Source organism: Oryza sativa, chromosome 6, assembly GCF_034140825.1.
Source record: "Oryza sativa Japonica Group chromosome 6, ASM3414082v1".
NCBI lineage: Eukaryota > Viridiplantae > Streptophyta > Magnoliopsida > Poales > Poaceae > Oryza > Oryza sativa.
Genome location: NC_089040.1, coordinates 25,646,197 through 25,667,919, shown reverse-complemented (window position 1 = coordinate 25,667,919; position 21,723 = coordinate 25,646,197). Strand labels below are relative to the sequence as shown.

The window sequence follows — 21,723 nt, the reverse complement described above, 5'->3', positions numbered from 1 at the left end:
TGGGTATTTGAAGCCGAACCACCCGCTCCGCCAAAAAACCACACCCGGTCTCACCGACGCGTGGGCCCCACACCGGGTGGGCCCACGTGTCAGTGAGGCGTATGTGGGGCGGGGGAGGCCTCTCTCGCTTCGGTTTTGAAAAGGGTGGGAACCGAAGAATGAATTTTCGCCGGGGGGGGGTTGTGGATTTTACGATTCGATGGTGGGTGGACGCGGTGCACGTGAGCCTCTCTCGCGTCACGTCCGATGTGGGGCCATGGTGTCAGTGGGAGAAAGGGCTGTGGACTTGGTCTATTCGGAAAATTGCCGCGCGCTTCTCGCGAGAGGGATGGGGGATTGGGGGGTTCCCGCTCGGCTCCGCGACCGATAGTGTTTGTACGCTTAGCAGCGTTCGAGAGGGTGAGAGGGTGAGTTTGTTTGATTCGTTTTTCTTATGTATGTTTTCCAAACTTGTGTTTTTTGTAAAAATTTTCTATAGGAAAGTTGCTTTAAAAAATCATATTAATTTATTTTTGAAATTTAAAATAGTTAATACTCAATTAATCATGAGCTAATAGCTCACCTCGTTTTGCGTATCTTCCCAATCTTCTCAATTCCCTCTCCTCAAACACACCCTTTGTATTGGTTGAGTTTTACCGCTGGTTGCTTTTGGCGCCCGCGGTAAAATTTTCGGCCGAAGCAAAATTTTCGACGAGTTTTTGCCGCCTATTGTCTATTGAAAGGGTGAAAAACAGCGTGAATTGAGGTGAATCCTACTAATTCCTTTCACAGATAACGTGGGAACTTTCTATAGGTGTTGGTGGCCTTGTGGGCCTAAAGGCGCTACGAGCCCAATTACAATGGCGCATATGTTTTTGGAGGAATAAGTCTACTTTGCCTCCTCCCTATCTTGTGTCTGGTTGAATCATTTCCCTCAACCGTAAAATTAGGTATGCATCCTTGTTTTTTAAAACCAATAAAAATCAACTCTCCCGATGATTTAGAAAGTGGGAAAATAAACTTATTCCTTTTTCTTGATTTTACATGTGAGTTAGTGAGGATTGCCTCCGCAACGGCCTTTGGTAATCGAAGATTGTTCGGTGGGGTTAACTTTGTCGACAAAAACCAATGGAAAACATGGGATTTTGAGGTTTCAATGCAAGACGGTACTCCCTCCATCTATTTTTTATAGGCATATTTTCAAATCTGAAAAAATTATTTTTGATAGGCATATTTTAATCCAACAACTTATCATCTTAATGACTTTCTCAGATTTAATGCGTGACTCTCCATTCTTCCACATAAGATCAGCTACATGAGCATCGAAAAATATAAATATTAATGAATCGCTTGTTTAAGAGGAATGACTATTAGCATGTTTAAATAGATGATAAGTAGAATTATTTATTCTTGGTCTGTGTGCCAAGATAAAATATGACTATCAAGAGTAGATGGAGGGAGTAACACTTGGTATATTTCAAGTAAAATTTTAAATGGTTTTCAAGAATTCAAATTTGAAATAGTAGATTTGATTGGAATCAAACCAGGAGAAGGATGATAATCTTTGATACAAGTAGGAGAAACAGATACCCTTGATGACGTGGTCTTCATGTATTTAAGATAGAATTTTCAGTAAAATTTGCAGTTGCGTGCTTGGTTTTCGTCTCATTAGCGTGGGTTGCATGGTTCAAAAATATTCACCGCTTAAGCTCTGTACGGCCCTGTTTAGATCGCACCTACTCCACATCAAACGTTTGAATACCTATCACATCAAACGTTTGAACACTTGCATAAAATATTAAATATAGGCTAAAAAATAACTAATTGCACATATTGCGACTAATTTGCGAGACAAATCTTTTAAGCCTAATTGCTCCATGATTTGATAATATTGTGCTACAATAAACATTTGCTAATGATGGATTAATTAGGCTTAATAAATTCATATCGCGGTTTACTGACGGATTCTGTAATTAGTTTTTTTATTAGTACCCGAACACCACATGCAACACTCTATATAATACCCGATGTGGCACGTCAAAACTTTACACCCTTAAATCTAAACACCTCTACGTGAAACAACATATGAAAAGAAAGTGTGCACTACTCTCTCCGTCCCAAAGTCCTGAAATATAAAGAGTTTTAGTTGAACGAGACACATTCTAGTACTATGATGTGTTCCATTCAACTAAAAATCTTTATATTTTAGGATGGAGTAGGATGGAGAGGGTACTTTATATGAAAAGAAAAAAAATTAAACGGTATAAGAATCTATCGAAATAGCATGGATTACAAAATCTTAGTCATAATCCTCAAATTTTCCAAGACTTTACCATAAAAGCGTGGTGGAGTATCAATCACATCAATACAAGCTACTACTATAATGATTTGTAATAATTATTAAAGAGTACAAATAAGCATATCAACTATTAGAAAACAGATTTTAAAAAATTATAAGAAACTCACTTGTAAAAAGGTTTTTACAAGAGTCACTAACATTTAGAAGTTCAGAAAAACTTGTGTATTAATCTGTTTCATCAGAAATGGAAGGGCGCACCTAAGATTATCGAAACCAGATTTTCTTGACTTCTTGCTTAATACTCAAAAGTTAATTTACATTTTTATTTCTAACATAATGATCCACCAAACGAGCTATTCTCTCCACCCAAAATATAATAAGTTTTAGCTATGAATCTGATTGTCTAAATTCATAACTAAACATCATTATATTTTAAAACGGAGATAGTACTGTATTACGTGGACACTATTAAATCATAGCATATCAGTTATATATTAGATACACGTACATATCCATAGTTAAATATTATTTTAGATAATGGATAAAATTTGATCTCTATATCACATATGGATATAGATAGCTAAAATATATGCATCCAGCCAACAGCTCCATCGCCAAAAACTCCGTGGCATTTGTCATTGCTGATGCATGGTGTCGTTAAGTTGCCATAATGCATCCGCCAACTCCCTTGGCCGTGTTTAGTTGTTTTGGTAAAAAAAATTAACGTATATAGACACATATTTAAAACATTAAACGTAGACTAATAACAAAACAAATTATAGATTCCGTTTGTAAACTGCGAGACGAATCTATTAAGCCTAATTAATCTATCATTAGTAAATGTTTACTGTAGCACCACATTGTCAAATCATGACGTAATTACGCTAAAAAGATTCGTCTCACAGTTTATATACAAACTATGTAATTGGTTTTTTTATCCACATATAATGCTCCATGCATGTGTTCAAATATTTGATGTGACGAAAAGATTGGAGGTTCGAGGAAACTAATCACAGCCAAGTTGTTGAAAACTGCTAGGGAGGCCAGATATGGTCATAGGCCATTGGACCTAGCCATCGCCATCGCAGTCAACCATGCGTCCATGCCTACAAATCCAACGTTGTCATCGGAGTCCTCGCGGCTCTTTCCCTATCCATAGTCAAATATAGAAATTTCTGATATAGGATAAAGCAAATCGACGAATAATTTGAGACGGCCAGGGAGAGTAATTTTCACAGCATTGTAACACGCGCTCGCCCAGCTATCGTTTTCTCCCCTTCCTCCTCCCCTTCTTTTCCTATTACAGTACACCAAAAAAAAATTTTAAAAAAAAATTAGAAAAATTTATGTATAAAAAATTTGAATTCAAATTCAAATTTGAATCGGTTATGTAAACTTTTGACTTATAAACTTTGGATCTATAAACTTTAGGTGTATAAACTTTAGATGTATAGAAATACTATATATAAAAAATATTTGAATTCAAATTCAAATTTGAATCGGATATAATTCAAATTCAAATTTGAATCGGGTATATAAATTTTAGGTCTATAAACTTTAGGTGTATAAACTTTAGATGTATAGAAATACTATATATGAAAAATATTTGAATTCAAATTTGAATCGGATATTTGAATTCAAATTCAAATTTGAATCAGATATAATTCAAATTCAAATTTGAATCGGATATATAAACTTTAGGTCTATAAACTTTAGATGTATAGAAATACTATATATATAAAAGATATTTGAATTCAAATTCAAATTTGAATCGGATATATAAACTTTTGACTTATAAACTTTTGGTCTCTAAACTTTAGATGTGTAAACGTGAGGTGTATAAACTTTAGATGCATAAATTTACTAAAATAGTAAAGTAATGTGGTGTTAAAAAAAAGAAAACAGGTGGAGGGAGGGGTTGCACCCGATCGCTCTGGGCGATCCCTCGCTCTTCCGTTGTAACACGGTCAAATTCAAAGTTTCCATCTAGCTCGTGCTGCCTGTAGCTGCTGCGTGCTTTTCATTAGTGATGAGGAGATTCGGGATTTTCCATTTCGTATCAAAAGAAAGAGATCTTTTGCCGGACCAATATCTCCAGCGAGATTCGACGGGCCCGCTGCCGTGGAACATATTTCTACTCGTAATTTTAAACTTCGTTTCGTTGCTGGTCAGTCGGTCAGCCAAACTCGAAGTGACAAAATCAGGAGGTAAACGCAACCAACGTGACACCTTCCGCCGCGCGCGCGCGCGCCGTTTCGTCACGATCGACCTCCCCCACTGAAAAAAGAACACATGAATGACAAAATATCCATCTTTATATGCTATTATCCGAAGAAAAACTTCATATATTGTCAATATCATAGGATCTGTTTCGTTTAATGTTGTCAGGGTTATAGATACCACATAACTAATAGTAGTTGACTAAATCTCAGCAGGACCCACCACATACCATGTCCTATACGGAAACAATCTGCGGATATAGGAGGAGTTCCGGATAAAGAAAGATAACCAGAGTTATACAACGGAACCACGAGGACTACTCGGATTGTATCCATATTGGTTTCCCTAGTTCTACTTAGACAAGGAGATACTTATGGGTATAAATACAAGACCCCCTAGGAGGAGAGGGAACAATCAACGCCCACTATGAGAGACACCCACAATCGACAGAACCACCACAATCTACGGAACAACAGAAGCCACAACATACAAGCCAACATACGCCAAGACAAGACGCCGGATATCGACTTCAGGGATAAGCACGGCTAGTCCTTACGGTGTCTCCGGATACTGTCAGAAGAGACGAAAGCGTTATCTTTGATCTCGCTGGGCACGAACTCGAGGAGGAAGACTACCCTGTTGTCGATTACGAGTCAGACCTTCAGACCGCCATGTCGACAACAGTTAGATAGGTGTTGACGAAAAAAATCGAACACACCGGTCTGGGAGATCTGCTTAGCTCTAGTGCAGGTCCAAATATGATGAGATGCGGGCGTGCCAGTCAGTTTGATCCTGCAACTGATAAGATATGCAAATAGTAGATCAAAACAGCCAATCGGCTGACAAGCCGATGGAGTAGTTACAGCCGATAGCCGAAAATAGCCGATGCCGATACCAGCCGATAGTGATAGGGTTTAAGCAATCGGCTATATGTCCAATGTAGATAATGATATAAAGGCAATCGGCTGATGATGATGTAATAAAATAACAATATAATCCAATATAAACCAATCGGCTAGCAATGATATGATAAATAAGCATCGATCCGAAGGTTAAAGCACACATCGGCTGGAGGTCCGATGTCATGAAATCTACAAGATTAGATTAAACAATGAAACATTTGTTGTCATCGGCTAAATCCAACTTATATGTATATGCAATCCTCATGAGCCGATTCAACGTCCAGATAACTCACCGGCTGAAACCCCGATGAAACCCTTATTGGCAATCAAGAAGCAGGCTAGAGATTATAGTTCTAAGCACGACTTAGTAAATCAAACTTAACTGATGCAGCACTAAGTATGAAAAGAAACATAATATCTAGACAATCAAGCCGTTGACTGATTTTTAGGGTGGTAGATGTCTGAGCTAATCTAATCTAGCAACGCGATTTAGCCGATATCGGCAGAAACCCTAAAACGAGAAGCAGCCGATAGAGCTAAATTGATATGCTAAGACTAGATTAATAGAGACATATGATAAATAGGTAGGGTTATTACCTGATAATTCAGGGGCCCGAACCTGTATAAAAATCCCTGTCTCCGTCTCTTTTACCTCAGTCTCACGTATATCCTAGCACCGACGATTCCCATACCATGAAAATACCGGAATCGCGACATCAAACGTCGACAGTGGGGCGCCAGGTAGGGCAACAACAAGCTACTCGATGACTTCGGCTGTGGAGAGATTTAACCCAATATCTTCTGACGAGATCGGAACCATCGTCGCCAACAATGCCATCTATCGAGATCAACTAAGTTTTCGAGATGTCGCCGCCATCGAGTCTCTGTTGTGTGGTTTCCAAACCATCTTCTCGTCGACTACAAGGGAAAGTGCTCCTCGTGTCGGCCCTACGCTGGTTCTCGAGATACAGACATACGGCTGGAGGACAGCGCGCCAGCCGCCCTTGTATCTGCCAGCGTTCAGGAGGACATCAGCACGCCAAAGAAAGAAGTCGGCATCGAGCACCATGCAGATCACCGTGCGCCCAGATCCTGCCTATGAGTCACCGAGCCGGACGCGGTAGCCAACAGATGTCTCTATACAGCACTTGTTGGCAAAAACCAGGATAAACACCCGTGTACGTGACCAGGGGCACGTGAAGGAACGATACATGCACGTGGCTTCTTATCTACATGTTGGTTTTGATGCTCACACTTCAAAAAAAGAGGTAATCAGTAGATTGGTTATTAAAAATTGATCTACTAATTTTTAAGATATATCCAGTATATGTCTACAAAGGTACGCAATATTTTATCTGCAATTTATCGTACCTATTTTCAGATCATACAATATTGTCATCGATAATGTGTTATGTTTACCTAGAGCATGTTTTTTTATATAATATCTGTTGCGCGAGTGTCCCCGATGTTAAATCGACTACGGTTTAACGCTGGGGGCTCGTTCTATTTTCTTCCGTATAAATCATGCTTGTTTACGGTCTACATAATACCTGATATTTACATCTGCTCGTTATATCCTGATAATACTAGAAGATCCATGCAGTTTTTTTGACTACATACTCGATATTCTCTGCTATATATCTTGTCTTCTAGAAAATATTTTTCAGGAACAATTGAGCACTCGAATAGGTTGTGGTCAAGTACACCGCGTTATCGAGAATGATCTCGACAAATGCAGAGTCGTCGCACCCAACCTACCAACGAAGACCGACGACCTATCTCATAGCACCAGCCATGGCTGGACTATTTGAGAAAAGGTTATTAACGGATAATTCCTCGTGAACGTTGTCTGCTTAATCACCCGACATGATTGCGAACGGACATCCGGATATGCTACAAGTTGGGTGTGTGAGTCATGCTGGCCACATGAGATGCACATGTAATAAACCAACTCTAGTGCTTCCATCGGTGTTCGAGAGATGATTCTACATGTTCGCTGGTCCTCGAACCAGTACGTAGCAATCCCTCGCACCGCAACCTCAGATGGTCGAGGTACGACTACAGCAATAACGCAGCAGTCCTCGCACCACGACTTCAAATGATCGAGAGACACCTACTCACTGGTTCTCAACCAGTCACTCGTAGCGATCTCTCGTACATTTACTTCTAGTGGTTGAGTTATGACTACTACCTGGTTCTTGACCAGAGGTGTAGCGATTCTCCCATTACCTCTACTTCAACAAAGTTGATATCAGGAACACAATATCGCCAAGTGTTTTACCCAGAGATCCCTTACCACAAAAGACACTTGGCGTTGAAACCTATCCTAATGTCCCTTTACGTCGTCTTGACAAAGCCTCTGAGGAACCTAAGGGAACTTCGGCTGGGGACACCCAGAGCAGATAAGGCTTTGTCGGATCCTTCAGAGACGAAAGACCATGTAAGATCTGGTCGTGTAAGAGTTCTCGCCGTGCGTATTAACCAAGCCGTGTAATCGGAAATTGGGTTTTCCAACTTCACGGCTGGGGGCTAGGATCAGTGCTTGTTCAACCGAGGCAGGTCAAAGGTCCAAGAGCCTTATCTTCCGAGAACGATTCTCCGACAACAAGGCTGAGGGCTAGGGAGAGTGTATAACTCAACAAACTGACTGATCGAAGTCGATAAAAGAGTAGACGCTCATATACAAAACATTGGTCTGTAAGTTTAATTCATCTTCAGTTTTCCATACATATTATAACATGTCACCCAGTGAGAACCCTTTCGCTCGGGGGCTATTTCTATCTAATATTCTTTTCTGAGTATTGATTTCAGGAAAATTCTGTTTGACATTATTGAAGACCGCATGTCTCTATGGTTCTACACCAAGATCAACTAAGGCGAGTACGACAAATGTTGACAAGGCTCCGTCGCAGACTCTGCGCCTTCTCGATCACTCGAGAACGGTTGGTGGATATCGACAAGGAATACGGAATGAAGAGATGGTGTATCCGCCGAGATAAAGCTGATAAAGGAAGTCTAACGTTATCTCTGAACTCACCGAGAACGGTCACATGAGCTTGATAACAGTTCCTCCAAGGTCTGCGCGCGGTTGAGAATATGAATTCGTTCATTTGCATTGAAGTCGGGGGCTACTGTCAGAGTTATGGATACCACATACCTAATAGTAGTTGACTAAATCTCGGCAGGACCCACCACATATCATGTCCTATACGGAAACAACCTGCGGATATAGGAGGAGTTCCGGATAAGGAAAGACAACCAGAGTTCTACATGTGAACGACAATGACTACTCGGATTGTATCCATATTGGTTTCCCTAGTTCTACTTGGAGAAGGGAACACTTATAGGTATAAATACAAGACCCCCTAGGAGGAGAGGGGACAATCTACACCCACCATGGGAGACACCCACGATCGACAGAACCATCACAATCTATGGAACAACAGAAGCCACAACATACAAGCCAACATACGCCAAGACAAGACGCCGGATATCGACTTCAGGGATAAGCACGGCTAGTCCCTACGGTGTCTCCGGATATTGTCAGGAGAGACGAAAGCGTTATCTCTGATCTCGCCGGGCACGAACTCGAGGAGGAAGACTACCCTGTTGTCGACTACGAGTCAGACCTTCAGACCGCCATGTCGACAACAGTTAGATAGGCTATCCCAAATATTGTATTGGTGTGATTATGGTGAATAAGAGCAATACCGGCTTCGGCCAACAGGATGTAGGGTTATTACCTGATAATTCAGGGGCCCGAACCTGTATAAAAATCCCTGTCTCCGTCTCTTTTACCTCAGTCTCACGTATATCCTAGCACCGACGATCCCCATACCATGCAAATACCGGAATCACGACATCAAACGTCGACAAATGTGTCTTTTAGGAGAGCTTTAGTTAGATAAAATCTTGTTTATTGGCATGATTTGTGTGCTTCTATTATACATATTCAGTTGAATCTTTCTTCTGATTGCTTTAGATGGAATAATCATCAGAATGACATGTTTTCGGTTAGGTCAATGTATCTAGCTCTAATTAATAATGGTTATGTTGAGAGGAATAAAAGTATTTGAAAGCTTAAGATGCCACTTAAGATTAAGATATTTATATGGTACTTGCTTAAAGGTTGTGTTAACCAAGGACAATTTGGCGAGAAAGAATTGGAATGGTAGTTTAAAATATTGTTTCTGTATGAAGAATGAGACTATTCAACACATCTTCATGGATTGTCATTATGCAATGTTCATATGGAGAGCAGTTCACTTCTCTTTTGGTCTTAATCTTCCTGTTAGCATATCTCATATTTTTTATGGTTGGCTTTTGGGGTTGACAAGAGAAAGAGTAAACTGATTCTTGTAGGAGCCTCTGCCATTTGTTGGGCTCCGTGGTTGAGTATGAATGATATGGTTTTTGACAAATCACCATCTATTTCATATATGCAAGTAATTTTCAGAACAACATATTAGCTCTGGTTTTGGGCACAGTTACAAAGGTGTGATGAATATGGAGAGTTTTTAAAAGTTGCATGTCGTAAGCTGGAGACGATGGTTATGCAACTTTTTGCCAACTATGGATGGAGATTCACAAATAGTCTTAAATAAATGTGTTCTCCTTATCTTGGTTTGCTTTGTTTTTTTTTATCTATTTTGGTTGGTGTGTTCTATTTAATTGGGATTACACTTTTTCTAGAGTGCTAGATTGTAATAATTAGCTGTAACTCTTTTGAGCACAGGCCGGGATGTTTCATTCTATTATCTTAAAATATAAATGACAAAATAAATAAATAAATAAAACACGTAAAATAGAGAATTTGTACCCTCGAAACAATGTAGGAAAAACAAAACACAGGATATTGGAACAAATAAATTGGCTAAATGTTGAAATCTTATTAAACAAATAGTAGGAATATAAACTATAATTTTGATCGATATATGGCGCAATTTCTGATCGTTTGGACTTACTGAAGGAAAGAAAACAAAATTTAGATGGTTTCGAAACAGAAATAGGAGTAAACAAATTTCTATTATGTGTTTGGCGATGAGCCCAGGCGTGTGCCCGGGGTTGCTGGGTGGTGTTTCCACTCTAACTCCATTCACATTAATGGTCGACTCTATTGAATTTATTTTTACTGGACGTGCATTTTTTCATTAGTTATTGCAATATACTGAAAAAGGTACCAGTAATTTAGAAGAAAGGATGCTTTCTTACCATATGGTCCCAACGCTATTTTTAAATATAATAATTAAATTGGGATAGAGAGAGTATTTGCTAATACGCGCCACAATTATTAAGTACTACATCCGTCCTAACACTTTTATCTCTGAATCTGAACATAAAACATCTAGATTTACAGACAGAAATGATTGTTTTTGGATGGAGCGGCATCTAATAGTTACTGTAGATGACATGCACAATTGAATGAGTTAATTGTGATTCTAGCGATTCTCACGCCGACCACGGAAACAAAGCGAGGCAAAAAAGAGAGGTTTCAAACTAAGACACGTAACAATGTGTCAATGTCTGCTGCTAAAAGAAAAAAAAAGGTTAACGAAGTGGAAGAGAAGAAAAAAAAGCAGACGGGATAAACAAAAAAAAAAGTGGGTCATTAGCATTTAGCAGGAGAACGTTCCGTCCTTCTCTTCCATTTCGTGCTGCATTGCTCGATCTTTTTATATTCTTTCCTTTTCTTTTCTTTTTTTTTTTGGCTCGTGCGGTTTTACCCTTTCCTTGGGCACGTGTGAGTCGCGAGACGGACGCAGGCGGCGCTGGCGTTTCATCGGTTCATCCAAGCCGCCTAGAAAGCTGGAAGCTGGAAGGCCCGTACTGTACGGCCGTCACGAGGGGCTGCCACGTGGGCCCCACACGTGGCGGGGGGTGTGGGGTCCACGTGCTATAGCGACAACGGTGGCTTTCGGCGGTGGTGGAGGTGGACGCGGTGGACCGCAGGCGTTGCAATGCAAAGCAGCCGCGAAAAGTCAGCACTACGCGTATTATGCAGTTACCCACCTGAGTTTGTCGTGTTTTTCTGAATGTAGACAGCTTCTCGTTGGGTGATCGTATGGTAGACAGCCTTGCACGAACCACGTGCACAGTATAACCTACTCCCTCCGTCCTATAAAAAAACCAACCTAGTACTTAGCTTTATATTTGTTTTTTTGGACAGAGAGAGTACCACTATTCCTCTGACACATGTTTAGAATTAGGCTTGATTAAGTTCCCAACTTTTTCTTCAAACTTCTAACTTTTTCATCACATCCAAACTTTTCTACACACATAAACTTTTAACTTTTCCATCACATCGTTTCAATTTCAATCAAACTTTCAATTTTAGTATGAAGTAAACACACCCTTATTGTACGTGGTAGAGAAGGAGTTTTTAAAAAGTTGGTGTTTTTGGAAGGAGGGAGTAAAAAAGAAAATGATATGGCAAGCTTGAACAGTTAAGAAAAATCCTGCAAACTCAAGGACACAAGTGAAAAAAGCGAGCGATAAGAAAAAGCAGAAATTCTATATATCTGCAAGGAATTAATGCTACCCAAAAAATTCCCTATGTTTTCTGCCTTCCTATCTTTCATTCAATCCTGTGTTTAGGCTGGAGCTATCTCATTCCCACCACGGCACCACCTCTCCAACAACTCATCTGCGTTTCATCCCATTTTCGAGAAGTTATTTTGCGTTCATTTCTATGTTCGACACAAATTTATACGCTTATATTTAACACCCAAATTCCCAAATCTCGTCCTTTTCCATTTTCGACACAATTTTACGTTTATATTTGGCACCCAAAATTTCAAATCGTGCATTTGTTCATTTTCAAACAGTGCCAAAATTAGACCAGACAAATCACGGCCGCCCCCAACCTCAGTACAGTACATAACCTCAGAAAAGGGAATCAATCAACCCACCCATCGATAAAAGCCGCCCCAAAACGGGCAACACCTCGACGGCGCCATCGCCACCATCACCCACCTCCTCTCCTCCCCTTCCCTTCCCCGCGAGCTCCAACGCCCACAAACCCTCACCCTCCCGCAAAAACCCTAATCCCACCTCCTCCTCCTCCCCCCATGGCGGCCAAGGCGGCGGCGCTCTCCTCCTCCCCGTTCGTCTCCTCCCGCCGCCTCTCCTCCCCCGCGGCGTCTCTCCGCGCCCGCACGCCGGTGAGTGAGCGGGGTGATTCGATGTCGATTGGCGCGCGAGGGCGCGGTTTGTGATTTTTGGTTTTTGTTTTTGTGTGTGCGTAGAGGTGCGTGATGGGGAGCGAGCAGGTGAGGGTGGTGGTGGAGGAGGAAGGGAAGACGAAGAAGAGGATGGGGGTGGCGGAGCCGAGGAGCGCGCCCCCCGCGGTGTGGACGCCGCGGGCGCCCGCGCAGGAGGCGAGGCTCGCCGCGCTGCGCACCGATGGGCGGGATTCCAGGTTGAAGATCTTCTCCGGCACGGCCAATCGCCCCCTCGCGCAGGTTGCTTTTTGCCCCTGTTACTGTTACATACTCCTAGTAAAATTCATGAACCAGAGTTTTTTTTTGTTTCATCTCCAATTTTATAAGGGAGTACAGCTTTGTACGGTCTCTTGTTTTGTATGCGATTGGCTGGGATAATTTGATAATTGCATAATTGTATTTGAGTTTGGCTCGGCTGCACCTTTTGTGCTATGGATTGGTATGTGTGTTATCCACGATGGATATGAAGGCGACCTTTTTGGACCTTAGTTCTGAAAATTTTGTTTTTGTTTTTTTGTTTCGTTTTGCAGGAAATTGCTTCTTACTTGGGTGTAGACCTGGGTAAGGTCCTCATCAAGCGTTTTGCCGATGGGGAAATCTACGTGCAGCTGCAGGAGAGTGTGAGGGGTTGCGATGTGTTCTTGGTGCAGCCCACCTGCTCCCCTGTTAATGAAAACCTTATGGAGCTTTTTGTCATGATCGACGCATGTCGGCGGGCGTCGGCGAGGTCTATTACTGTTGTCATTCCATACTTTGGGTATGCCAGAGCTGACAGAAAGGTATGTATAAACTCTTAATTGATGGCTGTTGCGGTATGCCAAGTGTGTTTGTACTGATCATCATGCAATTTCATTTTTACTGGATATCTTCTTCCCTTATCGTGGTAGCTAATTTGTTACTGTCCCATTTCTAGTGGATGTAACCCTTTTCCTTGTCTAAGATTTTTGCTATTGTGGTGTACTTAAATTTATTACACACTGACACTGCTGGTACTAAAGGGGGTCAAAATTAACGTTCAGATGATACTACAGAAGCCATTAAGCACGCAGATTGGTGGTGATAGTGTTTATTATGCTTTTTACAAATCCTGACAAGAAAAGCATAATTACAGAAATCAGAATATGACCATATCTTCTACCTGTTTACTTGCTACAAGCACCTTTTCTCTGCCATTTTCTGTTATCTCTGCTTCAGCAATGTGCTCGCTGGACCCCTTATGGATTTTCCCTTCCAAACATTAGCAATTCCTTTTGCTTTATTATGTTGGCTGAATCTGTTGAACACTATTTGCAATGTTTCATGACCACTGTTTCTCCCTCATGTGAATGCACTTTTGTTTTCATGAACTAAGTTGATTCTTTTGTAGTGTAGGCTCAAGGACGTGAGGCCATTACTGCCAAACTTTCTGCTAATTTACTTACAGAAGCTGGGAGTGATCGTGTAATTGTATGTGATATTCATTCCACTCAAGCATTGGGATACTTCGATATTCCTGTGGATCATATACATGGACAGGTACTCTTAACAGACCAAGATATGTTCCTTTTATTACCTAAATGCTGTTTTCAGTTGTACGCAATTTTCTTAGCTGGATCTGAGTTGGCAGCAAAGTAACGATTGAATCTTTGTTATATGTAGCCTGTGATTCTGGATTACCTTGCCAGTAAGACAATATCTAAGGATCTTGTGGTGGTTTCTCCTGATGTGGGTGGTGTTGTCAGAGCACGTGCATTTGCTAAGAAATTATCTGATGCCCCTTTAGCTATCGTTGATAAGAGAAGACAGGGTCACAACATGTCAGAGGTTGGAACAAGTTTCCTTGAATTTGATCTACTCCAATTTTGAAGTTACACCTACACATTTCATCTCTGCTGCATAGGCTGAAAGTAGGATAAAAAGCAACTTTTCTGATTACCCGACAATTAATTAATACAGTTAGATGCTTTACTGAACCCAGCCATCCTCTTATTGATTTTGCCATGATTTTTGGGCAACTACTTGCAATTCATGGTTCACAACTTAGATGTATGAGGCTGCTAAATAGTAATCTGGAATTTCCTATTGCTGGCCATCTGCAGGTCATGCACTTAATTGGTGATGTGAAGGGTAAGGTCGCCATCATGGTTGATGATATGATAGACACAGCAGGTTAGCATCTTTTCATAATGGTAAGATTCTGCATATTTTGTAGTGCGCTCGTTCAATTATTAATCTCATTTTTTTCTTTTAATACATCCCAGGAACAATTACTAGTGCAGCTGCTTTGTTAAAACAGGAGGGAGCAGAGGCTGTCTATGCTTGTAGCACACATGCTGTCTTCAGGTTTGGCAGTTGGTTTATTGTAACATCCATGATCCATGTAATAGTATTGATTCATTGGCTTGTTGCGAAGGAACCATGTTATGGCATGATTAGGCAGATTGGCTTTATGTTTGATCAATATAAAAATGACAGGGTAGAGCAATAATTTTACTAGATTCCACTTGAGCACACCAATCACTTAGTGCTAGTAAGTGGGAGTCTGGAAAAGAGGTTGGCTTTAATCTAGTTGAGTGCGGATCTGGTTCTTGTTGACTCTATTTCATTAGTAGTCATGAATCTGTGCCACACATATCAGCATATGTTTTTCTGGCTATTTTGATTTAGGAAGGGACCTCAAGTCCTCAATTGAAGTCTTGAATTTTATTAGCATCAACATGCATGATGTCTTTTTACATGGTACCGCACAGTAATTTGACTTCAAAATAATAGCAGGATGTGTTGCCACTTACTTCATTTGCAAAAATTGTTGTCCTTTTGTATTCCTGCACTATTTTGTAGGCATAAAAGTAAGTCGTTTACCACACCTACTTTTTCCCACTAGCACTGTCTTTGCAGCCCTCCTGCGATTGAAAGGCTCTCTGGAGGCATCTTTGAGGAAGTTATTGTGACAAACTCCATTCTGCTGCCAGAGCACAAATGCTTCCCCCAGTTGACAGTGCTCTCAATGGCGAACCTTGTGGCAGAAACAATCTGGCATGTTCATCGCGATGGCTCTGTGAGCAGCATATTTCAATAGCGGCGGATGCTATGGCTACCGCGATGCCACATTTGTGTGGTGTGGAGAAGGCACCTGATGGTTGTGCCCATCTGCGTAGGAATCAATTTTGGTGACAAGACTAAATAAGGTTGTAGTGCCGTGTAGGCATCACACATGTATCGTGTGATCAATTTTGTTCTTGCACCCACTAAATAGTGTTTTCCTGTTAACTCGACGCAGGATATCCATTGTATCAAGTATAAGAGAATCAGTCTCGTGCAGTTCTTTCATCCTTTAGCAACTGTTGAGGGACAAGGAAAAGATTTGTGCTGTTCACTGATATATTGGAAGTAATGCAAATGATGCTTAGCTCTGACGAAGAAGTGTTGCCAGTTTTATGTTGAAACTGCCTTTTGTGACTCCAAACTTGTATTTGCTTCTGGTAATTATGAATTTTACAATTACTCATGAGGCAATTTTACTATGCTAAAACTTTTAGTATAGTAAGAATCCCGTTTGTTCTAGAGTTCCATATCTACATCTGAGACACATTCTCTCCCCTTAACCAAGGAGGCATCTGACGCTCTTCCTGGCTACAATCAACCAAGGGGACATATGACGCTCTTACCTACAACCAAGGAGGCATCTGATGCTCCTACCTATGGAGGCGTCGTCATCCTTGCCTCAGAAGCTCAACTATAAGTTGGTGTTCCGGAAGCCACCACCCTTAGCTATAAGTTAAAACGCCTCTCCTTCATATAATACTTTGTACCTCTGCTTTCTGGACGATGATCAACCTGAATTCTGGAAACAATTGCCCTCAGCTACAAGTTGAATTCCTCGTGCCTCTCTTTCCTACTGAACCTTGCTACTCTTCAGCCGATGATTAATTTCCTTGATTACTAGATCTTACTTTCATTTCTTTCGTCTCCTAGAGTTTTATGAATCATCTCCCTTCCTTGACATGGCATAGATGATCCCTGCTATTTATCGGCAAAGTAGTAGAGTGGTGGTACAATGCCATTAACTCACAACAGACTGGTAGTACTGGTATGGATGCTTTGGCCTCTTGAGTAAAGAAATTAAGCCGGTGAGCGTGCAATTTCATCGAGTTGCTTGTCCGTTTGCAAGTTTGCAATTCCCTTTTTCATTTTTTTTATAAATAAATTAGATGAAAATTGTTTTTGTTTTCTTTCTTTCTTTTCCCGAGTACAAGTCAAACACACGCTACAGCCATACCCATGCACCTACGTGTCCACTGCCACTAGGGAGGTTTGCAATTCCACACTTTAATTTCTATATAGGCCCTGTTTGGATCCGGAGAGCTATTAAATAGCCCTCCGGAATCTTGCTATTTAGGAGTATTAAACGTAGATTACTGACAAAACCCATTCCATAACCCCTAGGCTATTTTGCGAGACAAATCTAACGAGGTATATTAATCCATGATTTGTTACAGTGATGCTACAGTAATTAGCCGCTAATCATGGATTAATATACATAATTAGATTCGTCTAGCAAAATAGCCTAGGGGTTATGGAATCGATTTTGTCGTTAATCTACGTTTAATACTTCTAAATAGCAAGATTCCAGAGGGATATTTAATAGCCCAGAGGATCTAAACAAGGCCATAGAATGGGTATGATCCTATGGGTATGGCCAGATAGCAAAGGAACCCCATAATCCAAGACCCGATAGGTTTTTATCTTATTATTAGTCACATACGGTCTAATTCTTGTTCCTATGAGTTTATTATTGGACAAAAATCCTTATCCGTCGAGTAGGTGGGTATGGGTTTATTCTTTAACCACCTGTACCCATTAATCCATGGGTAAAAAGAGCCCGTATGCGTAACATGATGTTTACTTCATTTTAAATGTTAACATATGGTTTAATTCTAGCACGATTTGTTTACTAGTCATATATGGTCTAATTTTGGTATGGTTTGTTTACTTGCTTTCGAATGTTAATGTTAAAATCAAGGTTACATAATATAATATTGATTGTTGCCATCGTAATTGTTTGATTATTGTGCAAAATTACAAGTGCTCTAAGTTAGTGTAGTGGGTATGAGTACCTAATGGGTATCCATTACCTGCACGGGTGTGGGTATGGGGAGAATTTTGCACCTGCGAGCAGATCATGGGGGTGGGTATGGGGTAAGAAAATCCGGTGGTATAGATCTGTTGCCATCTAATTTAGTGGATAAGAAAAATGATACATGTTGGTCCGACATGCATAAATGACTTATAATTTGCACATAGTTGCTCTTCTTTATAATAAATCATCTCCAATCTAAAAAAATCTAGTTGAATTTGACAACTTTTCTCAATGTGAAGATGGGTTAAAAAATGTTGGGTATGATGTTTTATTGTTTTATACCCATCTAATTGGTATGGATGAAATGAGTAAAAATGTATTACCCTCTCAACACCAAAATTCAAATGAGTAATTCATCTTTATCCACAACCCTCCTAAATAGTACGAGTATGGGTAATTGATACCCAGTGGCCGGCCTACCCACATAGGTGCATCTTGGATTCCTGGCAAGTTGGGACATCTCTTCTTGAGTAACAAGTTAGAAAAAAGACTAAGTTCTGGGTGATTTGGCCACCCAAGCTTTGTTAAAACGGGAAGGGGGCAGAGGCTATCTATGCCCTGTAGCTAGGGTTCACAATCCGAATACTAGATTAAAAACCGCTCATGAGCAATATCTTCGGATTTTGCATAAGCCGTTGATATACCAATAAAAATCGATTAAACCTAGACAAATCTTGTAATAAATCAAAATTCACTTTGACTTTTTGAACTTAACAAAAAGACAAACAATTTGTGTTTTTGACCTGGTCTGGACTATACAGTTTTGTGAAATCCAGGCCGGTTTTTACTTGGATTATAGCACTCATGCTGCCTTCATGTTTGGCAGTAAATTTATTGTAACATCTATGTGAAAATATTGGAGCAGTTGACTTGTTGGAAGGAACCATGTAGTATGATGTGCCATTCTTGCAAGACCATCTGGCAAACTAAAGGTTCTTTGATTTAAAGGAAAAACAATAGGAATTTTTTTAGGATTTCCTGTATGGTTCTTTGAAAAAAAAAGATTGAATAAGAAACTCGTAAGGAATGCCTTGACCTCTGAAAGCTTTGGAGAAATTTTATCATGAGGTCCAACACTCCAACTTCATGGAAAATTTTCTATGAATATTTATTTCTCCTCAAATTCTAGCGTTTTTCTAGTAGTCTTAACAAATGTCTATTCATGTATTTTCCTATGTTCTGCAATCTTTTATTTTGCCTGTCAAAATTCTATGTTTTCCTATTCCTCCTTTTTTTGAATCCCACGATTCATCAAAGGAGCCCCAAGGCATGTTTGGCTATACGTTTGATCAAGATAAGGGCTTCTTTGGAACTCAGAATTGAAAAAAAAATAGAGAAATAGGAAAAACACATGATTTGGATGGGTATGGAATACATGATTGCAAATTAGAGGATTTTGAAAGGATAGGATTCAACCATTTTTTCAAAGGTCTTCCTATGAATTTTTCACATAAGATTAAAATTCTCCAAGATTCCTAGGTTTTTCCTACAAATCAAAGTGAACCTAAAAATAACATGGTAGAGTAATAATTATACTATATTCCACTTGAGCACATCAACACAACTACTTAGTGCTAGTAAGTGGGAGAGATGGTGTTTGCTTTTGATCTAGTTGAGTGTGGATCTAGTTCTTGCGTTCTTGGTGAGTTCATTTAGTTATTAGCTTTGTTTTAATTCAGGAACGCACATGTTCAAACGCACATGCACAATATCTTTTTATTTGGTACTGCACAGTAATTTGACTTCAAAAAGATAGCAGGATGTGTTGCTACTTACATCACTTTCAACAGTTATGGTCCTTTCGAATTCTTGTGTCTCAAACAACCCAATCTGAAATTCGCTCATATGAAGATTTAAACTCAGAACATTAGGGTGCTATTCAGATCACTACAATCACTAGGCTACATGCCTTTCGCTTGAGGAAATTATTGTGATAAACTCCATTCTGCTACTAGAGCACAAATGCTTTCCTCTACACACAGTTCTCTCATCAATGCCGAACCTTGTAGCAGAAATAATCTGGCATGCTCATCGCGATGACTCTGTGAGCAGCATATTTCAATAGCAGTACGTCATGCCATGGCTACGCGGAGCCACGTTTGTGTGGTAGATAGAGAAGGCACCAAATAAGGTTTCGATAGGCAACACAGTATATCCATTGCAGTGTTCTAAAAATCGGCCCTAGGCGCCGCCTAGGCGCCCATTAGGCGCTAGGCGCCGGGTAGCCGCCGCGATTAGGCATTCAATGGTGCATTAGGCGGTTAAATTACTTAGGTAGTGTTTTATTGCTATTTTAGTGTTATATAGTCTAATTTCTATGCAATATGCCTACTAATTTCTTGAATTTAACTATTTGACCCGACCTAGGCGCCCGCTAGGCGCCGCCTAGGCGGGGCCTAGGCGCCAATTAGGCGCTAGGCGCCCCCTATCCGCCCAACTAGCGCCTAGCGCCTTCTTGAACCATGATCCATTGTATCAAGTATAGGAAAACGACTGTATGCAACTGTGGAGGGGCAATAATGGATTACCTCATCAGAAGATGTGAGTGTTGTTCTCTTGTACGTTCAAACAAATAGCATGGAGCTTAGCTCTAACGAAAAGGTGTTGCAAGATACTAGTCCATCTGTTTCATATTATAAGGTGCTTTGATTTTTTTATATAAAAATATAAAAATCTTTATAGAACCAAATTAATTTTATTAAGTCTAACATTGGTTATATTTTCACAGTTTCTTCGTTTTATGTTGAGAATATTGCCTTATTTTTCTATAAACTTAATCAAAGCTATAGAAGTTTAACTTAGAAAAAAAATCAAAACGACTAATAATATGAAATGAAACGAAGGTAGTACTGAGCCTGTATTTGCTTTGGTAATTATGAATTTTATAGTGCTGCAGGAGATAGTTTAAGTATGGTAAGAACCATGAAAAATGATTGTTCTATAGGCCCATAGCTTCCGAACTCACCGCACTTCAATACCATTTTTCTTGGACTGCTATGAAGGAATATGTGTCGCACTGGCACCATCCTCCTCGATCAGTGAGATCTTATGTTTAAAAACTATACTTAAAATTTGCTTTCATCTGGTTCTCCTGCCTGTTCTATACCAAGGTGTCATACTAAATTCTGGAAACAATTAACCTTAGCTATAAGTTGAATTCCTAGTGCCCCTCTTTCCTACATAACTTTACTATTTGGATGATAATTATTTCGACAATCACTCGATCTTCCCATCACTCCATCTCCTACAATATACAATAGTATGAGGTATCTTTCTTCCTTCCTTGACATGAATGTATGATTCTTGCTATTTATAGGCAATGTAATAGAGTGGTGCCACAATGCCATTAACTCACACCATATGTGAGACACCAACTCGGGATGGATGTCTTAGACTACTTGAGTAACAATTGTTAGACCATTTATATAATATATACTAACCTAGGTAATTAAGGTAACTCATTAAGGTAATTGAGTGATTGACGGTATGTTAACTCATTATATAATACTACCTCTATATTTTAATGTATGACGCCGTTGACTTTTCGTCCAACGCTTGACCATTCGTCTTATTAAAAAAATTATGTAATTATCATTTATTTTATTGTGACTTGATTCATCATTAAATATTCTTTAAGTATGACATAAATATTTTCATATTTGCACAAAAAAATTGAATAAAATGAATAGTCAAACATTAGTTAAAAAGTCAACGACGTCATACATTAAAATACGGAGGGAGTATATGACAACATGGGCAATTAAGGTAACAAAGTTTTCCCAAGAAATATTCATAAGAGACTTTGAACATGTATTTGCATTTGTCAATATTATGTTCAAAACAGTCCTGGATCTTGACATATGAGTAGGATGATGCTCATTTGCTCGCATTTTGTAGATGGCAGACAATACTAGATTTTACGATTACGGAATGGAAAGAACAATTGTAGACATGAGAAAACACAAGGTTTATGTTTTCTGAACA

At 39.9% G+C, this 21,723-nt stretch overlaps 1 protein-coding gene across 6 annotated transcripts; it reads left to right on the top strand.

Annotated features, from left to right (window-relative positions):
* The first annotated feature begins 11,952 nt into the window (after positions 1–11,952).
* On the top strand, positions 11,953–16,104 carry LOC4341535 (ribose-phosphate pyrophosphokinase 2, chloroplastic-like). Of its 6 annotated transcripts, none has more exons than NR_175314.1 (9): positions 11,953–12,560; positions 12,645–12,860; positions 13,151–13,399; positions 13,992–14,135; positions 14,259–14,423; positions 14,699–14,768; positions 14,861–14,942; positions 15,498–15,787; positions 15,880–16,104. NR_175314.1 is itself a non-coding variant. In NM_001402880.1 (8 exons), exons 1-8 carry the CDS (start codon positions 12,468–12,470, stop codon positions 15,676–15,678), a joined length of 1,200 nt encoding a protein of 399 aa, NP_001389809.1. In that variant the 5' UTR covers positions 11,953–12,467; the 3' UTR covers positions 15,679–16,104. The 6 variants fall into 6 exon arrangements, 3 of the variants coding, with proteins under 3 accessions (NP_001389809.1, NP_001389810.1, XP_015644181.1); XR_001547006.3 differs by having other exon boundaries at positions 12,307–12,560; positions 15,484–15,787; positions 15,880–16,015; NR_175315.1 differs by having other exon boundaries at positions 14,861–15,787.
* The last annotated feature ends 5,619 nt before the right edge of the window (positions 16,105–21,723 follow it).

Bases quoted from the DNA above. Each gene is read 5' to 3' on its own strand.
- LOC4341535 (NM_001402880.1), top strand. From the start codon at position 12,468: ATGGCGGCCAAGGCGGCGGCGCTCTCCTCCTCCCCGTTCGTCTCCTCC. The intron at 14,136-14,258 runs GTACTCTTAACA...TGTTATATGTAG, and splicing joins TGGATCATATACATGGACAG to CCTGTGATTCTGGATTACCT. The intron at 14,943-15,497 runs GTTTGGCAGTTG...CTGTCTTTGCAG, and splicing joins AGCACACATGCTGTCTTCAG to CCCTCCTGCGATTGAAAGGC.